This window comes from Halyomorpha halys, unplaced genomic scaffold (assembly GCF_000696795.3).
Source record: "Halyomorpha halys isolate HHAL.00 unplaced genomic scaffold, Hhal_1.1 Scaffold478.1, whole genome shotgun sequence".
NCBI classification, from domain to species: domain Eukaryota; kingdom Metazoa; phylum Arthropoda; class Insecta; order Hemiptera; family Pentatomidae; genus Halyomorpha; species Halyomorpha halys.
Genome location: NW_027114329.1, coordinates 823,513 through 833,517, shown reverse-complemented (window position 1 = coordinate 833,517; position 10,005 = coordinate 823,513). Strand labels below are relative to the sequence as shown.

Here is a 10,005-nt window from a genome sequence, read left to right as displayed (position 1 = left end):
ATCTCAAACCTACCGCTACAGGTCCCTCTAATTTTGTCTCTGCAGTAAAAAAAAAAAGAAAAAAAAAAAGAATATGCCTATGTAGGTGGCATGAAACCTCGTTCATTGGTATTATAAAATATAGTCAATACTATGTTCAATAATTGGGTTAATCGATAGTAAAACTCCATTAAAATGTTTTCGAAAAAAATGAGGTTAAATCATGAAATGTGTGATTTAACTGAATGATTGCACAAGGTTAAAATAATTCAAACAACTGTAATGTAAATACAGACAGAACGCAGCGAATGAAGAGACCATTGCTCTTCTTCAAACTGGGAATTTGGTCTATAAGACCCACCTTTTTAGCCTCAATTTATTTGGCAGCTTACTATCTCTATTACACTCTTTCCACCAATATCCTACAATTCATTTGATGAAACCGTTCTATTGGACCTCCTCTTCCGTCAACGATACATATGTTCGAACCGCCTTTAGTTTTGAAGTTAATAGCTGCAATAACTTTCCCAAATTCCAGGGAATAACAAATTGAATTATTATTTATTGGATACTGAATTACGAAAGTTGTTTTATTATTGTAAATTAACTGAATTTTATAGTTTTTTCATTGTGTTTTCATGTGCACTAAAATATCTAAAAGAGAAGGATATAGTTCTGCTTTAAAAATTAAATAATTGTTAGAAGACATTGATACCTGTTATATCATAGTTCATCATGTCATCTCATATACATTATTTGGACAATCTTCCTTCAGAGGTAATGGAAAACATAATTATTTATTGTGATGGCACTTCCTTAGGGAATCTCATGAAATCTTGTAAGAGATGGAAACAATGTATTGAAAATTCTAACAAATTTACCTCAAAGGTAAAATAAATATATTTTATGAATTTATCTCTTAATAGGATGCAAACTATCGCTATATAATTTTTAGAAATGGGGCCTATTGTGTATGTATGAAATGGAAAAAGATTTTGTTATTGATATTTTACAAAATTTATATCCAAAATACTGGCTAGATGAAGAAATATGTTGGAAAGCAGTTTATATCAGTTGGAGGAAATGGAATTGTTTAAAATACTGGATACCAACTGTCAATAAATTCTTTAAAAAAACCAGAAATTGTATTTCATCAATAAAGTTTTCAGGTATTCTTTTTGATATCAATGAAATGTTAGTTTTAAGGTTTTTAGTTTCTATGGCTGCTGTTGTAATTGCTCTAATGATTTAATGGAACTGTAACTGTTAACATGTTTTGAATAATGTTCTTTTTTCTGCTTCGAAATTGTACTTAGGTTTGCCATAATTGATATGATTGTTCATTCTGTTGATCTGCTCTTTTCAGGCAATTGGATTTTTATTGCTACCAAGAATGAGGGAGTTTTAGAAGCTGTAAATTTCATTACTAAGGAAAAAGTGCTTCTCCATCAATGTAACTCAATAGAAGATATTTACTTGAGATGTTATACTAAGAAAGAAAAAAATGGTATTTATTTGTTGATTTTTTTGTTAAATTTATTTATTTTCTTTCAATTATTATATATTACATCTCCGGCTCATTATAAATATATTTATTATATAAATTTTAATTAATGAATATATGATACAGTTCTTACCGAGAATATAATTTGTTGGTAGTTTAGCATGTTCCAGATCATCTGAGGTTATAGAATCTTTGACTTTTCAATCTTCATCAGTCATATATCCAGCATGCACTGAAGAGAATTCCATACACATCTTCTGCTTAAAAACTGAGTTGCTACTATTTTCCCATTATACCTTGAATCCACTGGTAGTGAATGGTACTGATGCTCGATATCGGGACATGATAACACTTTCTGCTTTAATTAAATGATATTGATGTAGACGGATTGTTGTTTCGACAAGATGGTGCCACATGCCATACAGCCCATGGAATAATTAAATTACTGCATGAAACAGTTTCTGGCCATATACTCATTTGAGTGATTACAATTTATTCCCTAGATTGTGTGATTTAATACCATTGGATTTCTTTTCATGGTGTTATTTGAAGTCAAAGGTCTATGCCCACAAGCACGTACTTTGAAGGAAGAAATTAAATGCTACTTCAATGAAATAAAGTCTCATTTATGCAAAATGGTCTTGGAAAATTTTGACAATAGAGTGCATATTTGTCAGCAAAGCTGTGGAGGCCATTTGCTCTATGTGATATTCCATACATAGACTTATCCCGTGTACTTTATGATTCATTAAAAAAAAAAATTTCAAGAAAAATAAACTTGGTTTTTTATTTAGTTCAAATCTTGCGTTAATTTTGGGACACCTTTTATAATCATTATAACTGACTGACTGACAAAAGAAGTATACATACTTTCCCTTGAATCAGAGTTCGTATAATTCCCCCAATTAAAGGATTGACTTGAAATAAAGATTCGGGAATATATAAAATTAGAAAGAAAAACAAGGTTGTGAAGGAAAATGATGGGATGGATTTCTCTAAAAAGTATTGCATGTGGACTTGCTGAGGAAAGGCTTTATTGTTAATTTCAGATTACCTACTTTGCAAGATTATCTCCTAGCCTTTCTGCACAGGAATGGAATCAAACCCAAAGTCAGAGAACGACACATGTCGTTGTTCCTTTAATTCAATGCCTTTACTAATTTACTCTGTTTATATATTCTCATATATAGGTATATGAAACTAAATTTTTATAGGTCAAAATAACTTGAATCAAATACTGTTATTGTTAGTAGGAGAATTAACCCTCAGTTTAAGAATTCATCTATGGTTGAAAGAAGGTGGTAGACCCAATGCACTTCACCACTCTCTTTTTCTAAGGAAAAAGAAGTAGAAGAAATAAATCGGTAATCCAAGATTGGATTAAACCATAACATTGGAACGAGGAGGTTCCTGAATAGAAACAATAGACCAGGAGGGCTGGACTGGCAATTAGATAAATGCAGGACAGAAACCAGAGCAGATTTTCTGGTAGTGTTTAAGGTGCTCAGTCCCATGATTAAAATGTCCAAGGGCCATCCATATCCATTAAAAAAAAAATATTGTCCAACTGAGTCTGTACCACATCATTTTTTGGTCGTAATTAAGAATATCTGAACAAATTTATACCTGTTCAAGGAGGAGTTATGTAGGAGTGGAGTGATTGTCAGTGGCCACCTTAAGGGAATAGGTAAAAATTTGACATTATCTAACTGGAACACAACCTTTATAATTATTTGAATTCATTCGCAAGATTATACATTTTATCAGAAGCTGACCAAAAACAATATTTTTGTTTTTAACCTAATTCAGTAAATTGATTAAAAGTACCTTGTACTGTTCCCAGCCTTGAAATCCTTGAATTAAGCTTGATGAAATGTTTCTTGCTACAACTTTAAACATTTTAATTTTCAATTGATTCATTTCATATGAATGAATATTATCTTTTATCCATTATTTCACATCAAATAATGTTTATTTTATAGATAATTTGATTCTTGAAAATGTGGAACATGATGAAGTGGTCATACTGCTTTTGCGTCAATATATATTTTTTGATCTCCATACGGGGCAGACGAGAATTGTACCAAAACTAAACAATTTCCTTACTCTAAAGTAAGCTACCTTGTCTACCATTTTTTTTCTTGTAATTTTTCAATAGACTTCATATTACTTTCATAAAGTTATATTTACTCATCACTTATCAGATTTCCATTTCCATTATATCATATTATTCATTATACTTAATGCTGGTATAGTCACTCATTTAATTTTGATTGTTTTTAATCATCAAGGAAAAGTTTTTGAGTAATCAATAAATATTTTATAATATTATCAGGCTAAAATATGTCAAAATGATTTTAATATCTTCAGGCATTTTGAGTCACAGGAAGTTTCAGTGACTAATATGGGCTCTCCTTCCTTAGTTTGTAATTTAAATGTATTGAACAATAAGAAGACTGTAGTCCAAAGGAAAGAGTGGATGATTTCTAATGTTGTACAAGTTTGGAACAGCAATGTAAGTATATGGTTTATTTTCAAGTTATTCATTTTATTTAGTAATTGCTTATCCTTAAAGAGTAAACTTAAACATTTTTGACTTGCTTTCTTTAATACTACTCTACCTATTGATAAAAGGGGAAACGGTACTCGCCTATCTAAGAATGAAAGAAAGTAGACAGTGGAAAGAGATGGGAGAATTTATTGGTCATGCGACAATAGCTTAAGTGGTGGAAAGCGAGTTACCAATTCTACATTGATCTGGACACCAAAATTAGTCATGTATACCCAATGATAGAGGATTGGGTACAGGGTTCAGTAGAAACCCCAAGATATTATCTGCCCTATTTCACTGATGGATCAAGAAAGGATCCGACTGGACTAACGGGGGCTGGGGTCTATGTAGAAGACTTAGGCATAGAACTAAGTTTCCTACTAGGCAAATCCTCAACTGTCTTTCAGGCAGAAGTGTTTGCCATCTTGTCGGCAGCTACATGCCCTAAAGTCACCAGTTCGGAAAGGACAGGTATCACCATCTTTTCAGATAGTTTGTCTGCCCTTCAGGCCCTTGAGTCACCTAAAGTCACCTCTACATTGGTGAGAGAGTGTAAACAAGCCTTAGAGTCATTAGCGAGCCTAAAGAAGGTGTTAGTGTAGGTACCAGGATGCAAGAGAATCAAAGGCAACGAGAAAGCTGACCAGCTTACCTTACTAGAAACGGGACTGAGCACCCTCCTACAGGACCAGAATCATTCCTAGGCATTTCTAAAAGGCATCAGCATAAAGTAGTTCTTGACTGGATATGGCAGATAGGAGGCAAGGGGTGGAGGGAATGTATTGGGCTGAGAGAGGGCAAGATTCTAATAACTAAACCCTCTACTTCTAAAACTAAGTGGCTGCTAAGCCTAAACAGAAATGAACTCTGATTGCTACTAGGAGTTCTTACAGATCATTGCAGACTTAAAAGACATCTTAAGATATGTGAAGTAGTTCATGATGAAACCTGCTGATTTTGTGGACGGGCCCCAGAAACTGCCTTGCATTACATAGCAGATTGTGGCCAGTATGCGTCACTAAGATATAGGCTTCTAGGCTCTGATATAATCATAGAAAATGAAGCTTCTGCTATAGATTGGGCGTCCCTTTTAAATTTCATTAGAAATTCCTTAGAATTCATCATCCAAAACATTCAATAAAATGAGCAATAAAGTTTATTAACAACATTATGTGGTGGCAGCGGTGAAAACTGGAATTCATCATACCTTTGGATAAAGAGATGCTTGAAGCCAAGGCCGCAATAGTTGAGGAAGTTTTTAGGGAACAATCGGCTACCGTAAGGAATAATTTGACAGCTCCTGAAATCTGAGTCCTCATTTCAGATAAACTCTTCTAATTATTTCAATCTTAATAATCCAGCAAAATGGCCTAGTTGGCTTAACCAGTTTACACTATTTATAAGTGCATCAGGACTAAGCAAACAACCCAGCAGATTGATATCTTAATATATTCTATGGGGTCTAGGGCTTGTGGCCTTTTTAATGTGACTGGTACACGTATTGAAAAGAGGGAAAGTTATGAAGGTATATTCATATAATTTTAGTTTAAGGAAGAAATTATTCTTAGGAAGAATATGGTTCATAACTCACCATCAAACAGGTGGAGTTTGAGTGGAAATGTTCTTAAACGACATATAATATGGCAGATCATTGCGATTGGACTTGTAACTGCTTCAAAGTCAGTTACAGTGAGGTTATGATATTATTGAAGCTCATTACATATATATAACCAACTATTAAGTGCCTAGCTGCAGTTTTGAGATGACACTAAAAGACTGACAGGCTTTGTCAGATGGAGAAGCTCTGAAGTTCTGTTTCTGACATGAGATCAGAAGAAGGGCCCGTCCCATGCAGAGACAACCAACATTTGACCTAGCAGACCACAGTTCCATGTGGAGGCCAGAAAAGAACAAGGTAAATTTAAATGTTACTATTATGGTGGTCAAAGATGGGATTCTGCTGATAAGTGTTGGGCTAAAAAGGTAGAGTGTCATTGGCGGGGATGTATTGTATATGTATGAGGGAGTTCCAATAAAATTAACATTGGACATTGGGACCGATGTTACTTGCCTGGGAAAAAGATACGCTAGTAGCTTGAATCTACCTATTCAGGGGACATCACTTTGACTTAATGGGGCAGGTGACACTCCTTTAGAAGTATTGGGTTCTGTTAAAATGAAATTGAAATATCAAACAAGTGACCTCAAGGAGATTGCTGATTTTGGTTTTGAGCTGGGTCTAGTGTCTTTTAAAGTTAAGCAGGCTTCATTTTCTGTTTTTTCAGACATTAAAAGGTCATTCCCTTAAGTTTTTAAGGGATTGAGTAAATGTAAGGAAGCACCTTATTGTATTCAGTTAAAACCCAATGCCCAACCTTTTTCAGATAGTTGTCCTTGTGGAATTCCTATACATTTAAGAGTTAGACCGAATGTTAAAGGATGAGGTTATTATGATGATAGATGAACCTGCTGAGTGGTTGTCTTCCATCCTGAAGAAAAATGGGAGTATTCTAGTCAATTAGTAATCTAGCCATTTATTCCTTTATTACATTGAGTTTATTAAAACTGTCTGTAGGGAAAACTCCAGTTGCCCTCTGTTGGGGAACCCCTTTCATTGATTTGCAAAGTAAAATATTTCAGTTGACTTGATGCCAACAGTGGCTTCTGGCAAGTGTCTTTAGAACCTTTTGTCTGCAAAGCTTACAACTTTCTCGACTTTATTTTGGAGATTTTATTTTTATCACATTCCCTTCGGCATAACTTCAGCCCCCGAACATTTTCAAAAAATGGTATTGAAGGTTTAGAGGGGGTCTTTAATTTATCAGATGATTTTGGTCTATCAGGAAAAAAAAGAGGAAGAAGAAAAGAACTTTTAATGATAACAATTACTACAAAGGTTTGAAAATAACAGTTTGACCCTTAGTGTTGACAACTATGAGTTCAAGAGGACTAGCTTTGCTGGTTCCTAACAAAGTTAAGGCAATTATTGATTTGTCTGCCTAAAAACCATAATGAATTGCATTGCTGTATCTCTATATTATGTTATCGTATCTTGGTATAGTGAATTGCTTGATGAAGTTTATACTTGACCTATCTACAATTTCTGAACCCTTGAAAAGTCTTCTTAGTGAAAAGAATGAATGGGTTTGTACAGAAGTTCATCACATATGTTTTGGAGACATTATGACGAGGATAAGTACAGCAACAGAATTGGTTCTTTTTGATTCCTGTTTTCCATCTTAAATTTTGGCAGATGCATCGAACTATGGGCTAGGGGCAGTGCTAGAGCAAAAAAGTAAAAGAATGTGGAGTCCAGTTCAATTTACTTCAAGATCACTTAGTCCAGTGGAGCGATGTATGCTCAAGTGGAGAAGAAGATATTAGCTTTGACCTGTGTTTGTGAAAAATTCGCTCAATGTGTTCTTGGGGGTCCATTCACATGTGTACAGATCATAAATATCTAGTCCGGAGTACTGTAATATGTCCGACTATGCAGTCTGCGAGGGAAAGGTAGATTTTCACTTGTTTGAGGTGGTGACTATATCATTGTTGTATATGGGGAATATATATTTAAACCATTTTTAATTATGTTTAAGGATGTAATCCTCAAGCAATAGACATAGACTAGACGCCCTAGGGTTTCTCCTGTTCAACTACCGGTTGTTATCAGATTACCTGTTCTGTCATTTTTCTTAACTTAATTTTTGAGAACTGCTCTTTGTTTATGTTCCATGGTGTACGGTTTATGGTCCAAGTGGTAATAATAATACTTTCTGCTGTTTAAGTTGCGATTTTTTCATTTTTAATATATATATATAAGTTTGATATAATTTATGTATATAAGTTTGAAATAATTTTCTTTTTCTAGATCTTACTTTTAGACTATGATGAAAACTCAAAAAACATAGGAATGTTTGAAGTTACTGACTATAACTTTAAAACTGTGGATCATCCACTAAACTACTACAAGATTGATATGTTAGAATTTTTACACTGTTCAATAAAAAATTACCATTTAGGAGTTATCATTATTATCAATGGAGGTAATTAATATTTTTAATAAAAATGTTTATTTAAACTTTAATAAGGAATAGTTCTAATAAATAGTTCATAGACAGCTATAGTAAGCAAGAAAATCAAGACATCATAGAATATGCAGAAATGTGTTAGCTGACCAACTTGTTAAGGATGGTGCAGTTTTACCAGACATTAACCCTCAATTGCCCACTTAATAATGGTAACAAAACCCATTAATGGAATGAAGACATCTTCAGCGAAATGGCAAAGAACTATATTGCCAACTAGTTAAGAGTTAGATAGTTATGATATTAAGGGTGTGTTGGACCTCTATTTATAGAAAGCTCATAGCAAGTCCCTCCTACATGTATGATAAGGGGTTGCACTCACAAGAAAATATTTTTCAGAGTTGCACGTTGTTGAAAAATAAAATAAGCAAGTGTTGTTAGAACAGGAGTTCTCAAATGTTTTTGCTATGACCCTATGACTTCTTGGGCTAAAAACATTTCGCTGCACCTTTTTTGGGCTTAAAAAAATTGAAAAATTTATTTTTCATAAGTTATTTGTGAATGGTAAAAAAAAAATGTTAAAGCGGAGTTCTCTTCTTGTTTTTTTGATTTGCTCAAAAATACTTAATGTGTTTGAAATGACAGATCAGAACAAATAAATGTTTAATTTTACATTTTCTTATGGAATTATGTTCTTTGAAAGATGAGGGAGAAAGAGAGTGGCTAACGGAGTTAGCAAGAGACAATGAGTTCCAAAAATTGGAATTATGGGCTAGAGTACTTTTAAAGGTTGTTGTTGAGCAAGGAGTTGGATAAAAATTAGTGGAGTGAAATCTTGTGTTGAAGGAGCACACCAATGGCCAGGATTTATCTTTCAACATCATTGCAAGGAAACTATGAGAATATTAGTTATGGAGTGTTATTAGTAAGCCAAACATAAACAGACTGGATTTAAAATGGACTCAGACTAGACTCTCTGGAGCTACTGCTAATAATTTCAACTTCATATGTATTATTTTTGAAATACAGTGGTCAATGTGTTAGTGAGTGTTACAGGCACTTAAAGCCTGGCTATATCATTGTACATATTTATTATGTCGTAGTATCGATCCCTTTTCTGACTCTCAGGAGCAATGCATTTTGAGGAATGAGGTATCTAAAGAAAGGGAATTTCATGGGAAAGTGACTAATATCAATTTTGATTCTTAAATTTTTCCTAAAACTTTAATAAAAGTTATTTCAACGAGTGAGAGGCTTCAGAGGTAAGTTCGATTGAGTCAGAAAAATTGATTTTTAAAAGTTAGGACGTAGACATCATACCGAAGTACATTCATATGGAACATATATTGGGCCATGTGTTTTAAATACAAAAAATGAACTATTTTTGAGATAGGGCCTAACAAATTAGGCATGAGGCAAACCTCATTCTAAAGTTTTTTTCCACAGTATCCCATGAATTTATCACATGTTTTATTCTTTCTCATGCCTAACATTGATTCTCAGCTAATATGTATACTACTTAAACAAAAAAGGTTAGTAGATAGATGCTGCTTTTTTTTTTTTTTTTTTCTTCATTAACCAAGTAATTTTCACATTATACTTTAATAATCTCTGGGCAAGGCTGGGACATGGTCATCATTTCCATGAGATACCATTTCCATGAGTTACCACTTCTATGAGTTACCATTATAGAGAAGAAGGAAACATATCTAATGTGAAAGCTCTCATAGGGAAATAGTATAAATTAAATTTAATTATCTTGAAATATTTTAATAGAAAGCATATAAAGATAAATAAATAAAAAACAATAATAATAGATTTATTTTTTTATTAAAAAGAAACAATAATAATATTATTACAATCTTAAGAAACTCATACATAAAATCTATATCCCTCCAGAACTACAAAGCCAACTATATATTGAGATCTTATATGGGGAGAGGGAA

At 33.2% G+C, this 10,005-nt stretch overlaps 1 protein-coding gene across 5 annotated transcripts in view; it reads left to right on the top strand.

The window, feature by feature from the left end:
- The first annotated feature begins 233 nt into the window (after positions 1 to 233).
- The window catches only part of LOC106683341 (uncharacterized), a 57,206-nt gene continuing 47,434 nt past the window's right edge, over positions 234 to 10,005 (top strand). For 3 of the 5 annotated variants that reach the window (XR_001343539.3, XM_014424738.3, XM_014424734.3), the window contains exons 1-6: positions 236 to 867; positions 935 to 1,148; positions 1,346 to 1,486; positions 3,466 to 3,595; positions 3,854 to 3,998; positions 7,903 to 8,077. Coding sequence is in view for 3 of the 5 variants with exons in the window: in XM_014424738.3 (XP_014280224.1) it covers positions 715 to 867; positions 935 to 1,148; positions 1,346 to 1,486; positions 3,466 to 3,595; positions 3,854 to 3,998; positions 7,903 to 8,077 (958 nt within the window). In the remaining 2 variants the exon portion in view is untranslated. Of the gene's footprint in view, positions 868 to 934; positions 1,149 to 1,345; positions 1,487 to 3,465; positions 3,596 to 3,853; positions 3,999 to 7,902; positions 8,078 to 10,005 lie in introns of all 5 variants that reach the window. The other 2 variants (XM_014424735.3, XR_010844547.1) reach the window with 2 other exon arrangements.